This window comes from Rhinopithecus bieti, unplaced genomic scaffold (assembly GCF_001698545.2).
Source record: "Rhinopithecus bieti isolate Rb0 unplaced genomic scaffold, ASM169854v2 scaffold_4981, whole genome shotgun sequence".
In the NCBI taxonomy this organism is placed as follows: domain Eukaryota; kingdom Metazoa; phylum Chordata; class Mammalia; order Primates; family Cercopithecidae; genus Rhinopithecus; species Rhinopithecus bieti.
The window spans coordinates 2,228,389-2,243,576 of record NW_016805130.1 but is presented as its reverse complement, the minus strand read 5'-3'; the positions used below and the strand labels follow the sequence as shown (position 1 = coordinate 2,243,576).

Here is a 15,188-nt window from a genome sequence, read left to right as displayed (position 1 = left end):
TGTAAATTTTTGAAAGGTTTTAATACTCGAGACAGGAAAAAAAATCCCTACCACTAATAGATGAAAGTTGGGTAGGAAAACTCAATTGCTACAGCTTTAATTTTCACTTTTAAATTTTACTTATTTTCTCTACCCTTTTAAGAGAGTGGTTCTCAACAAAAGGATTTAAAGTCTGGCGAGCTCCAGCTCCAAATCCTCCTCTTAGAAGTTGTGTGACCTCAAGTTAATCACTTAAGCACTATAAAAGCTCCACTTTCTCATCCATAAAACTGACGCAGCAGGGCTATTACTTGCTATTACGGGATAGAATAGAAGAGTATTCAAGAGGACTCTGTAAACTGTGAAGCATTACACAAATGTCATGTATTATTATTTACGTTGCTCAGATCTATTAAAAACTAGCCAAAAAGTGACCTAATGGAGAATATAATCTCTGCAAAATCTAGCACAGTTCATGTTTAAAATACAGTCATGCATCACTTACTAACACGGATATATTCTGAGACATGTGTTAAGCAATTTAGTCTTTGTGGAACATCATAGAGTGTTCTTACATAAACCTAGAGTGTAGAGCCTACTACACAACTAGGCTATATGGCATATAGCCTATTGCTCAGACTACAAGCCTGTACAGCATGTTATTGTACTGAATACTCTAGGCAACTGCAACACAATGTTAAGTATCTGTGTTATATAAATACATCTAAACATTGAAAAAGTACAGTAAAAATATGTTCTAAAATATTAAAAAGTGGCCTACCTGGATAGGGCCCCTACAATGAATGGAGCTTAGAAGACTGGAAGTTGCTCTGGGTGAGTCAGTGAGTGAGTGACGAGTGAACGTGAAAGCCTAGGACACTACCATACACTACCACAGACTTTAGAAACACTGTACACCTAGGCTATCCTAGATTTATTTTAAAATATTTTTCTTCCTCCAATAATAAATCTCAGCTTTCTGTATTTTTACTTTATAAACCTTTAAATTTAACTTCGTGATTCTTTTATAAGAACACAGCTTAAAACACAAACACACTGTACAGTGTACAAAAATATTTTCTTCTTTATATCCTTACTCCACAATCTTTTTTCTATTTTTTAAATTTTTTAAACTTTTAAACTTTTTTTTTTTTTTTTTTTGAGACAAGGTCCCACTCAGTCACCCAGGCTGGAGTGCAGTGGCACACGGCTCACTTCAGCCTCAACTTCCCAGGCTCAATCAATTCCCTCACCTCAGTCTCCCAAGTAGCTGGGACTACAGGTGTGCATTGCCACACCTAAATAATTTTTGTATTTTTTGTTGAGAGAGGGTTTCCCCAAGTTGCCCAGTCTGGTCTCAAACTCCTAGGCTGTGATCCTCCCACCTCAGCCTCCCAAAGCACTGGGATTATAGGGATGTGCCACCATGCATGGCTAGTTTTTTTGTTAAAAACTGCAACACAAACACACACATTAGCTTAGGCCTACACATGGTCAGGATCATCAATATCATTGTCTTCCACCTCCACATTTGTCCCACTGGAAGGTTATCAGGGGCAATAACACACATGGAGCTGTCATCTCCTATGACAACAAACGCCTTCTGGAATACCTCCTGAAAAGATCTGCCTGAGGCTGTTTTACAGTTAATGTGTTTTTTATAAGTAGAAGGAATACACTCTAAAATAATTATTAAGATTAATAAATATACAAATCAGTAATATAGTCATTACCATTATCAAGTATTATATAATGTACATAATTGTATGTGTTAGACTTATACACAACTGACAGTGTAGTGGATTTGTTTACACCAACACTGCCACAAACACTGAGTAGTGCAACCTTACGACAGCTACCACGTCACTAGGCGACGGAAATTTTTCGGCACCATTGTACATGCAGTCTGTCACTGGCCAAGATGTTGTTACGCAGCATGTGACCGTATCTCTTTAAAGAAAGCGAAAACAATCCAATTACTATACCATCCAGACTAAGTGATTATTTTTAACATATCTTGGAATTTCCTTTACATGGAAATGTTCATCTATTTCTTAAATAATGGGGATCACATCATATATGTCATTTTATATTCTACTTTTTAAATTTGCTGTTTCAAAGTGTGTGATATCAGTAAATGGTCTTCAAAAAATCTAATTTTAATGGTTATGAAATATTTAAATATAATATTATTTGAAAATGTATTTAATGATTCCCTATTTTGAGGATGTGTGATGCTTCCATTTGTTAGTTATTAGAGTCACTTGCTGTCTTCGCTTCCTCCCTACCTGTGTGCTTTTTTTCCCATTATATGCTAGGTTTCTATTCGAAACACTCCAAAGAAACCATTATGGCAAAACTCACCAATGACCTTCAAATAGCCAAAATCATAGGACACTGCAATTATAAAACATGACTGTGGACTTTAGAATTACATACATCTGAGTTCGAATTCTGTCTTTACCACTGAGAAGCTATGTGAACACGAGCAAGTTATTTAATTTTCCATGACTGGTTTCTCCTCTGTAAAATGAACCTCATTTTACAGATGTGATTTACTCAGGATGGCTGGAAAATCAGATGAGCTATATACCTAAGAACTTGGAGAAAGGGCAGGCATGCAGTAAGCACACAGTAAGTGCTAGGTACAATCTTTTTAAATTCTTGACCAGCCACTTCTTTTTAAAATTCTCTCCTCTCAGAGGGCTTCTAGAATATTCTTTTCAGAGTCCTCTCCTACCTGCCTAATAGTTCTTCTTTACTTGTGTTGCTAGTCTTCAAGGTTCTCCTGTTACCCTTTATCTAACTTCATTCTCCTGAAGGTCCTTAGATGACTCTATCTTGGTGTTTCTCATACCTCTCCAGCTTCTCTTTTGCTGATCTGCTAATCTTCCCCTACTCACTGTTAAATGTTGTAGTTCCTCAACATAGACAACTTCTTCCTCCTCTCTACTCTCTCCCTTGCTATTTCATTCATGGATTAAGAATTCAACTACCAACTACACACAGCTGATTTGCAACATTTATTTCTAGCCCAAACCTCTCCTCTGAATTTCAGGTTTATTTGATGTGGGTCTATTTGTTATCACTTGACTGCCTATTTGCTATCTCCTCTTTAGTTCTCAAAAGCACCTAAAATTCAACATGGCCAAAAAATAACATTTTGATCTTCATCCCAAACCTGTTCCTTTTCAGTGATACTTGGGCATCATTCTTAACCCCTTCTCCCTCATCCTGATCCAATCTGTCACCAAGGCATTGATTTTTACTTCCCACATATTGCTTGAATCCACATACTCTTCACCACCAGCACTCTAGTCCAAACTACCAGCATCTCCTGTCTGAAGTTTTAGCAGCTCCACCTCTTCTCTCCATCTGCTAAGAGCATAAAATTATAGATCTCACTAATATTGTAAAAACTTTAAAATATTCACAAATCTAAATCCAGAAGAGACTAGAACATGGCATGAAAACTGTGTATTTCAGAACATGGAGATGGACTAGCTTAAAGACATATAATAATATATTTCATTTCATCAAAAATTAAAAGAGAAAAACCATATACAATAGTTCTACCTTAGGCATGGTTTTGCTTTCCACAGTTTCAGTGACCCCAAGGTCAACTGCAATCCAGAAATATTCAATAGAAAACTGTAGAAATAAACAACTCATGAGTTTTAAAGTGTGCATTGTTCTGAATATCATGATAAAATCTCACACCAACTCACTGTGTCCTGGCCAGGATGTGAATCATGCCTTTGTCCAGTGTATACATGCTGTCAACACTACCCACCCATCAGTCATTTAGCAACTCTGTGTTATCAAATCTACGATTGAAGTATTGCAGTACATGTGTTGAAGTAACTCTATTTTACTTAATAATGGCTCCAAAACACAAGAGTAGAGATGCTGGCAATTCAGATATGCCAAAGAGAGCCATAAAGTGCTACCTTCAAGTGAAAAAGTGAAAGTTCTTGCCTTGATAAAGAAAAAAAATAGTAGGCTGAGGTTGCTAAGATCTACAGTAAAAACGAATCTTCTATCTGTGAAATTGTGAAGGAAAAAGAAATTTGTGTTAGTTTTGCTGTCACATCCCCAACTGCAAAAGTTTTGGCCACAGTGTGTGATAAGTGCTTAGTTAAGATGGAAGAGGAATTAATTGGTATGTGAAGGACACAAGCAGAAACATGTTCCGATTGACGGCAATGTGTTGCACCAGAAGGCACTGAGCCTATACGAAGATTTCAGCAAGGAATCTCCTGAAACCAGAGACACTGAGCCATTTACTGTAAATAAGGAATTTTCACACAGATTGAGGATTAGGTTTGGACTAAAAAATAAAAAATTACGGGAAAGTCTGTGTCTACTAATGAAGAAGCTGCTGTCGCATTTCTGGCAGAGTTGAAGAAGCTGTTAAGGAGAAAGGATACCATCCAAACAAGCTTTCAATTGCGATGAAACTGGGCTCTTCTGGGAGAAGATGCCTGACAGAACTGACATTTATCAAAGTACAAAGGAGGCATTAAGGCATAAAACATGGAAGGACAGATTAACTCAGGTGGCGTGTGGTGACACTGCAGGGCATATGACAGAGCCAGGTATACTGTACAAAGTGAAGAATCCATGTGCCCTCAAAGAAAAAATTAAAAATTATCTGCCCAAATTCTGGCAACATAATTAGAAAGTATGGGTGACAGCTATCTTGTCCACGGAATGGTTCCACCAATGCTTCATCCCCGAAGTGAAAAACTACTTGAAAGAAGACAAGTTGAAATTTAAAGCCCTATTAATAACAGACAATGCAGCTGACCGTCCTGAATCTGTTTGCTATGAAAATGAAAATGTCGAGGTTTTATGTTGACCTCCAAATATAACCTAATTGCTTCAGTCCCTTGCCCAGTGCATCATCTGGTCTGTCAAGGCCACATATACTTGCCTAGTATTTAATCACATTTGATCAGCAATTGATGCAGACCCTAACATGGACATAATACAGTGCTGGAAATCACTATTGCTGATGCAGTAATATTCATCAAAGCTGCAACTGATGAATTAAAACCAGAAACTGTAGATGTCGCCTTGAAGAATGGTTAGAGTAGTTATGAATGATTTTAAAGGCTTCTTGGGGATCAATGGAGAAGTCAGGAAAATCACACAGCATGACAAGTTGGTAGAGAAGGATTTGCCAATATGCTTGATGAAGAAGTAGAAGGTCGTAACTGAAGGCCATCAAGAAGTGTTAATAAATGAGGCCATGGAAGAGTTAGAGTCATCTACAGAGGAAGAGGAAGACGAAGAATAAAATAAAGCAGAATCAGTAATGTGGCCATTACCAAAATTTGCTGAAGTGTTTCAAATTGCACAGACATTAAATGTCAAAATTATAGAATATGATCCTTAATGGGACATAGTATCAAAGTCACCCAAATAATCACTGAAGCACTATAACCTCTGCAGCAACACTTCAACAAGTTAATAAAAAAGAGACAACAACTTCCAGTTACAACGTTCTTCCAAAAGGTTTCAGCAAAATAACCTTCAATTGTCAAGGATCCTCACTCATCGACATCGTGATGGTTTTGCAGTCCAGGATCATCTGAAGTAGACAATCCCCCTTCCGACATATCATCAGAAGGTGAATAGTAGCCTAACACTACATCACAATGCCTATGTCATTCACCTCACTTCATCTCATCATATAAGAATTTTATCATCTCATACCATCACATGAAGAAGAATGGGTATTCCAAGAGAGAGAAAGAGAGACTACATTCACACAACTTTTATTACAGTATATTGCCATAACTGTTCTAGTTTATTATTAGTTGTTGTTAATCTCTTACTGTGGCTAATTTATACATTAAACTTTATCATAAGTATATATGTATTAAAAAAAAACACAGTATGGGCCGGCACGGTGGTTCATGCCTGTAATCCCAGCACTTTGGGAGGCCGAGGCAGGCAGATCACCCGAGGTCAGGAGTTCGAGACCAGCCTGACCAACATGGTGAAATGCTGTCTCTACTAAAATTACAAAATTAGCCAGGTATGGTGGCACATGCCTGTAATCCCAGCTACTTGGGAGGCTGAGGGGACAGAATTGCTTGAACCCGGGAGGTGAAGGTTGCAGTGAGTCAAGATCACGCCATTTCACTCCAGTCTGGGCAACAAGAGCGAAACTCCATCTCAAAAAAACAAAAACAAAAACAAAGAAAAAACAGTATGTATAGAAAAAACACAGTATTTATAGGGCTCAGTGCTAGCTGTAGTTCTAGGCATCCACTGGGGTTCTGAGAACACATCTCCCTTGGATAAGGGGGCTTGCTGTAATTTTAAAATCAGGTACCAAAATAAGACTCCAAGGTTTCTGGCATACTGAAGCCATTTATTAAAATAGGAGAGACTGTGGAAGGAGAAGGTTTGGTGCTACAGGGAAGAGTAAGTATGCAATTGTGACAATTTTAAAAGTTAGTCTTCAAGTTCTTTAAAACTCCTCTCATCAAGAAGTAGAGATGAATTCCTCTCCTCTTGAATAAGGACTAAACTTAGTGACTCATTTCTAACAACCAAATATGGCAGAAGTAATACCATGTGACATTTGAGACAGTATCATAACAGGTGATACAGCTTCCATCTGACTTTCTCTCAGAATGCTTGTTCTTGGAACCCAGCCACCATCTACCGAGGAAGTGTAAGCCACAATAAGAAGCCACATTTAACTGTCTTGGCCAGTAGCCCCAGCTGTGGTCCTAGCTGAAGCCAGTATAAACCACCAAACATGTGAAAAAGGAATGATCTCTTTTGAGATCATTCCAATCCCAGCCACCATCAGACAACAGTCACATAAGACTCTAGAAGAGAATAGCATAGTTCAACCCAGTCCATGCCCAGAACAGTAAGAATTAACAGTAATAAATGATCGATATTTTACTCTATTACATTTCGGGTAGTTTGTTACACAGCAATAGCAATGGTAGTCACAACAAAGGGATCACAATTTCACTCTTAAAATCATTCATAGCATCTTTCATTACTCAGACAAACATCAGTGGGAAAACAACTCATTTTCTTTCTTCAAAATTACAGTCAAATTAATTTTTTAAATCTAAGGTAGCAAAGTCTTATTATTATATTGTGAAAATTTGTAAAATATTGAAGAAGTATTTGGCATATAATAAATTTTAACAGGCATCAAACTAGCTGTTAAATCTTAAAGACAAAATTGTTATCAACATAAAAACTGTGCATAAAACCGGGCAATGAGCAAGCATATTCATCAAATAAACATTTTATACAAATAAAAGGAGTAAGCATGTATTAATTTCATTAGTGAGGACACCATGAAAAAATGATTTTCAGTAACTACACAAAAAAAGTAAATGAATTTGGTAGAAGAAATACTGAATTTACACATTCCAAATGTAAAAACGGTAACCAGAGAAAGTTGGCATTAATTTGAGAGCAGTAGATGATGTTAACTACAGAATAAGATGAAAAGTTCTAGTGAAAATTTTTTCTGTTAAAATGTTTTCAGTAACTGATTTTTAAAATGAAATTTTTTCATAATGAGTATACAAAATATTTAGAGAAGTTATTTAGAATTTATTTAGAAATTATTAGACTAAAGAAGTTATAATCACATACAAAATTCAATAATCATCAGATAGTATACAAAATCACACTGGTATACAAAAGTGATCAAACTGAATAATTTATCATTGCTTAGGAAATAAAAATTGTAGTCAGAAAAACAGATTAGTTCTTTAGTGACCTGAATAAGATGAACAGCAGCAAACAGGAATTACTGACTTGTATTCAAGAACTATCATATGTATGGGATAACACTATGTACACCCTTCACCTATAGTCACACATACCACATTCTCACTCACACTCATCATTATCTTGTTTTATGGCTATATAAGTATGTACACATATATACACACACACATATATGTGTGTATACATTTGTATATTTATATGTGCACACAGTATGCATACACATATATAAATATCCATGTGCATATATGTTTGTAAGTCCATTAACAGACTTTATAAGTACACAAAACCAAAATGTCAAAAAAACAAGAACTAATAAAAACATTACTAGCTGTTTCATACCTGAAGTTGTAGGTACTTCCACAGTAATACTACTATATGGTGGAGGGGAAGAGTCAGTTTCAAGTGCTGGTGCTGAAGAGGCAGCCTGCACAATCTGCGGTGCTGGGTTTGAAGTAGATGGCTGCTCTATGGCCGATAATTCCGAGTTATCCTCTTCATTAAGAAGCTAAGAGAACAAAAGAAAAAGAAAACATTAATGTAATGCTAATTATTTTTTAAATTTTAAGCTGATTTTATCATTTCAGACACAGGATCACTTTTGGCCAAACACAAAGTAAAATGGCATTTTAGATAGTATACAAAACCACACTAGTATTTCAAAGTTTTGAAAACAATTTGTAAAGATTTAGTTATTAAGAAGTTCAGAATTTTCCATTTCTTTACAATAAAGTTCAAATTAAGAATTTATAAAGAAAATATCATGATTCAAAATAGATACAAATTCATATGATCCTACAGTAGATATCAAAGGTCTACCACATCGCTTGGATAAGGTGGCCTACTGTAATTTTAAAATCAGGTACCAAAAGAAGACTCCAAGGTTTCTGGCCTATTGAAGCCATTTATTGAAATCAGAGAGACTGTAGAAGGAGAAGGTTTGGTGTTACGGGAAAGAGGAAGTATGCAATTGTGACAATAGAGTTATTACATACTACAAAGAAAAGCAAAAATCCTAATAACATAGCCACGATACCATCTCTACTACTTATGAGCCTCCTGAAAAAATGTGTGAATCTAGAATAATTAAAAATGAAAGCTGAATTAATGAAATGGAATAAAACAGATAAACATTCTAAAAATGTGGATTACTCTAAGTAGGTTTTCCCAAGTACAAAAAAAATTACTAAAGCAAGGCAGGGCGCAGTGGCTCATGCCTGTAATCCCAACACATTGGGAGGCCGAGGCGGGTGCATCACTTGAGGCCAGGAATTTGAGAACAGCTGGCCAACATGGTGAAACCCTGTCTCTACCAAAAATACAAAAATTAGCTGAGTGTGGTGGCGCACACTTGTAATCCCAGCTACTCGGGTGGTTGAGGCAGGAGAATTGCTTGAACCCAGGAGGCAGAGGTTGCAATGAGCCAAGATTGTGCCACTGCACTCCAGCCTGGGCGACAGAGCGAGACTCCATCTCAAAAACAAACAAACCAACAAAAAAATTACTAAAGCAAAAAGAGCTGATGTGTATATAAAACTCTAGCAAATGTTCTTCATCTCAGCAAATTCACTGAGAGTTCAATAAATGTTAACAACATGTTGAGATCTTTAATCACTTAACTCAATCTTCACAAAAACCTAGGAGATCCTAGGAGACAGAGACTGTTATTATCACCAATAAAAGGAAAACAATAAACAAACAGGAAGTACAGAAACTAACTTGCCAAACGTCACAACAGTAAGAAAGGGTAAAGTAAGGAAGTAAAGCCAAGCAGTGTGACTGAAGACCTTTTGCTTACTTATGGTAATCTTTGAAATGGTCATTCTTCAGGAACTGGTAGTAACTACATGCAGACAAACTAAGATGAGTCAAAGGCACCAATACTAACTATAAAAAGTGATTCATCAAGAAGCACTTTGACCTTAAATATATTTGGCAAAAAGTCTTACTAAAAATTTTAAATACTTTTAAAACCGGAATCTTTATTTCAAAAGAAACTACTAGTTTTCTATATTATTTAATTTTCATATTTTGATTTATTCCTGTTACTCTAAGAAATTCAATGTTAAAAATAATCCCCCAACTAAATTTTGTCAGAGCTAGTATACACACCAATTTGAATGTGAAGTAGCAAAATGAAAATGAATTCTGGAATTCAGAAAGAGCAGCACGTTGGACTATGTGCAGAGGCTTGCACCTGTAATCCCAGCATTTTGGGAGACTGAGGCAGGCGGACTGCTTGAGCTCAGGGGTTCAAGACCAGCCTGGGCAATATGGTGAAACCCAATCTCTACCAAAAAATACAAAAATTGGCCAGGCCTGGCATGTGACTTTAGTCCCAGTTACTAAAGAGGCTGAGGTGGGAGAATCACTTGTGCCTAGGAGGATGAGACTGCAGTGAGCCATGATCATACTACTGCACTCCAGCCTGGATGACAGGGTAAGACATTGTCTTAAAAAGAAAAAAGAAAAGAAAAAACAAAAAAAGAAAGATCAGCATGTAAATTTTTGCTCTACCATTTAGGACCTCTGATAAAATTTTCTCCATGCCTTAGTGTTCACCTATTAGCTCTGAATGCAGCCAAAATCCTCATAGGGTTGTAAAATAATATTTGGAAAGCATCTAATATAACAATCAACACACTGAAGGATTTAACAAATACTATTCTCCCACCTCTTCCCTTTTATTTAGTTTAGTTCATCACCTCAAAGAGAAATTATGCGGTACTCTCTAACAATCCAGTCAGTAGTCACTCATCTTTAAAATAAAGAAATAAATGCAAAGTAAAAGAAGAAGTCAATTTACTATACATTGCTTTTCCATGTCTTGGTAAATGATCACACTAGCAAAACATTTTTGTGAGATAGTAAATGTATTATAACTTAACAAAACTGTCACAATCATGCCTAAAATCATTTCTGAAGTTACTAAGACCACTCTTTCCACAAACATCATAACATTAAGATTTACATAATTAAATCAATTGACATAAATTGAATTCTAAAACCAAATAAACATAAGTGAATTTTATGATTATGAGCCTTATGAAATTTATATTTCTTGCAGCACTTTCCAATTAGGCACTCAATGACTACCCTCTTGACTAGCGACATGTCGCACCTGGTATTACAATCTGTCTCCCATGTCTTCCTACTACATGGTACCCAGGAGAATTTCTCACTTAATTATCTTTAAGTGATAATATTTTAAGACCAAAAATGTTAGATGAGCAAGGTAAGCCAAATAAAAGTACAATACAGATATCTACTTGTTAATATCACCTAAACAATTAATTGTGAAGGTGTAAAAAAGGGAAAACCACTTTTCCATATCTCTTATTAAAGCTGCAAATGTAGATATAGCGAGTTTTATATGCAAAATAGCATTCTTCCAGTTTCTCACAAAAAAACACTCTTTACCACATTGAATACATAAATGTGCTCCCCAGAATGACCAGCTTACTTTCAAAAACTGTCAGAATTTACTCAAATAACTAAAATGAAAGGAATAACTACAAACACTTTTATATATAAGCTCCAACATAAAGCTTTGGAGCCTATAAAACATGCCCTAATTTATTTCAACTGCCCTATCTAACACCTACGGTTTTGACAAAATTATAATATGTGAATATTACCATGCATCAACAGTAAAACTAACTCAGTCAACGACCTCTACCTACTGTAGCATATATAGCTTTCAATTTACTTTAAATAAAATTATGTAATTTTGGTATCTTTGTGCCAGCAATAAAATTGACTCTATGAATTAACCAACTTTGATTGCCTTTTAAACAAATTCATTCCAAGGGTTAAAAGAAAATCATATTTATCAAATTAGACAATTCTACTTGAGAATAATTTCTCTTAAACATGTTCTCCAATGGTTCTATTTGACATTCATTAACAATTACCTAAATAGCAAAAAGGGAGGAGAGGGGAGGCAGGAGAGGAGGGGACCTACTTGTATACCGTGATGTGCTAAGCTCTGTGCCCAATTTATACATCACCTCAAAAGCTTCCAGCTTTACCTACTTATGAGTCTCCTGAAAAAATGTGGGCAATATAGCACATGAAAACTAAACTGTCTTTAATATATCAACCAGGGTGGTGAAAAGTTGCATAGTGAATGAACCAAAATTGTTTTCTTTTTGTTTAAAGAAAAAAAATGACAACAGAGCTGTCTTAAAAGCATTTGTAGCTAGTCTTTACAGATGTATACTGAGTGTTTTTAATAACAAGAAAACTGTAAGCATTATGATTAACTCTAGCTGGAAGCACAGCCTTCTAGTGTATAAAGATTGTTTCTTTTACTTTTATTGGCATTTATCCTATATAATAGCCTTTCATTCTATCTTAAGGTGATAAAATATTAATGTAACAACTGGATGCTTTGCTTTTGAGAAGCCAGAGACCTCACTGAATGTTCTCTAAAAGTACCAAGATAAGACTGTGCAGATGCGCTATCAAGTGTTGCTTGGCAAGTAGTGCACTACATTAGAGCCTGGTGGGTCAGCCAGCAATGTGACCTCTTCTCATTTCTTTTCTGTTTTAATTTGGATGTAGGTTAGACCTACAGGAAGAGAACTGTAATTTTTTAAAAATCATTTTTAAAGTAGTAAAAAAAAGTGATCTAAACAGCCTATGAATATGTATACTATCATATTATTACTATATTTAGTATCAGAGGGCAGATCCAGGAATAAGAGTCGTTGCAATGAGATAAATTTTAGCTCAATAAAAAACTTGGCTGAGTGTGGTGGCTCACACCTTGTAATCCCTTTGGGAGGCCAAGATGGGAGGATCAGTGGAGCCCAGGAATTCAAGACCAGCCTGGGCAACACAGGGAGACCCTGTTAAAGTAATAGCTCTCCAAAAGTGGAGGTTATGTCTGTCTTGTTGAACAGTCTGAAAATATTAAATAAAAGTAAGTCCCCCAAAGTACTCTGATTCAGCTTTGGTTAAAATTAAAAGAAAATATAATATAGGTCACCAGTCATAATGACTTAAGAGGGAAAGCCCTGAGAGAGAAAAACCTTGCTAACACAAGTATTTTGACGTCTCTAACAGTTAGTACTACTTTCCTTAATATGTTGCCATTACTTTTAATGGCAAAATCGCAATTACTTTTGCACCAACCTAATAAATTAAAGGAGAGAGGGCGGGAGAACATTAACTTCTCAAAGACCTCCAAGGAACAAAGTCAAACGGGTGGAATAAAGATCTTATATAAATTTATATTTAAAAAAGAATCACAACTCTGGTCAAATTCCTTTTCATGTGTTAAAACTGCAACATAAATATACTAAATACCAAGATTCCCTCCTGGAACACCACATGCTCCCAATGGCACATTGATTAGTTGTGTTTACACTCCTTTAATTAGGAGAGATATGCTTCTTGAAATCTTACAAAATATCAACAAAAACATACTCTCTTCAAAATTCTATTTACCTTACTCAGATTTTATCTAAGAAAAAAGTATTTACAAACCTGTCCCACAATTATGACTTTTTATCAATAGGTCAATATGATCTGAACATATTAATAGCTTGCTGATCTCCTAATCCTTAATGGAAAAAAAAAAAAAAAAAAAAAAAAAAAAAAGAGAGAGAAGAGAAAAAACCAACATAAAGGAGAGAAAACATCTGAGTGTGCTGGGTTGACACCTTCTCAGGCTTTCTTTCCCTCTAAGGTTGTCTATCTTCAAGGACGCTGCTCCCTGCTGGACTCCACTCACCCTCTCAAAGTCTTCTGAAAATCCAACAATCTAGCTCCCATCAATTTATCATGAAAAGCCCACAATGTATGTCATTAATGTCTATATGTTGCATCATGGGATGATGTTCAGCTCATTTTTTGTAGTTTTATATCACAATATGTGTTAGATATATTTAAAGTTTAATTTTAAAAGATGGCATTTTTTGAAGTCTGGCAACGAACTTGAGTTTGTGTCTCTCCACAGTACAATATCTTGATTTCATTAAGGCCTGGAACTTTTTGAATATTTGTTGGCAACTATGCTGTGTGTTAAACAGAGTAGACGTGTGATTGTCTCCCTAAAATCCTTTCCATAACTCTTTCATTGTAAGTCCACAGTAATTTCTGTGGGAATTAACCCACCCTAGTCCAAGGCTAACCCCAACTACATTAATCAGGATACTCCTTTGGCATGACCACTGACTGGTTCCCAACCAGCATGGCTCTCTTCCTGTGCAGGATATCTGGGTCAAAGGTAGGTGATAAGGTAACCTAAAATGATCCAATTAAAGATAATGGCACATTTTAATACTCACATAAATTAATTGAGCTAATTTCCAAGACAAATATGGTTTTCATCAAATTGTTTTAATAAAATGACAACACAGAGTGATTCTAGTTTTTAAGATTTCCCTCCTTAAATGGCTTGGAGACCATAATTTAGAAACCAAAATGGAGGAGCTACAACCACAGGACCAGCCCAAACTGAGCCTACTCTGTCAATAACAAAATGTCAAGTACCTTTTAGGTGTAACAGATTCAGAGACTGCAAGACATGTAGCCTGGGCATGTGCAACAGAAAAAGCTTGACTTCTAACAATTCCCACAACCAAAGAATCCTCCCCTCAGAACCAAGAAGACTGGGATGTGACCAAAAACAGGGGTCCATTGGCCTGGAAGATCTGAGACTACAATCCACATCAATATACCTTTCCACAAATGGTCAAATTCGCAGCCCTCCAATCAGACCCTGGCAAGCCAACATTCCTAAACCCTTTTCCCGGCCCTCTGATCCCTTAAAAGTTGCCTTAGAGCCTAAACTGGGGAGACGGTTTTGAATCTGTTCCTATCTTCTTGCTTAACCAGTTTTGTAGTAAAGCCTTTCTTTTCTCAAAAGCCAGTTCCACATACTACTGGGTCTCTGTGCATCCATCAGGCAGCAACAGCAAGCCCATGTGCTTGGTAACAAGGCTGCTTCAATGCATTTTTTAAAAGCAGAAGCCATTTTAAATGACAGTGTTTGAATTTATAAAACTATTTAAATTTCAAGTTTTCCAAATATTCCAGTGCTTTGGTTTTCACAAGCTAACATACTAGTATTCTATCCAACAAAGCCATCGACAATATAATAATGGTAACTAGTAATCAAAGGTTTTGTTTCCTTAATCAAATTAAGTAAGGACATTGTGACAGATTCTCCAGAAAGTTTCTGATTTGCATGTACCAAAAATTAGTCACAAATGGGGTGGCTAATAAAGTTTGAAAGTAAAATTGTGCAAAGAAAATATACATAAAAAGGTTTCACACATTAAAGCATAGAAAAATATCAAAATATTCACCAATCAGAATCTGAATATTAAGGGGTTTTAAAAGCAAAACTATTTAGGGAGAAGAACATAAAACAAGAACTAGTAAATTCTAATTGCAACCATTTCCTTCCAGGAAACATT

General features: G+C 35.9%; 1 protein-coding gene across 2 annotated transcripts in view; it reads right to left on the bottom strand.

The window, feature by feature from the left end:
- NDFIP2 (Nedd4 family interacting protein 2) overlaps window positions 1-15,188 on the bottom strand; it is a 76,695-nt gene that overhangs the window by 25,391 nt on the left and 36,116 nt on the right. For both annotated transcript variants that reach the window (XM_017871225.1, XM_017871224.1), the window contains one exon: window positions 8,101-8,266. In XM_017871225.1, coding sequence (XP_017726714.1) covers window positions 8,101-8,266 — 166 coding nt within the window. The remainder of the gene's footprint in view (window positions 1-8,100; window positions 8,267-15,188) is intronic.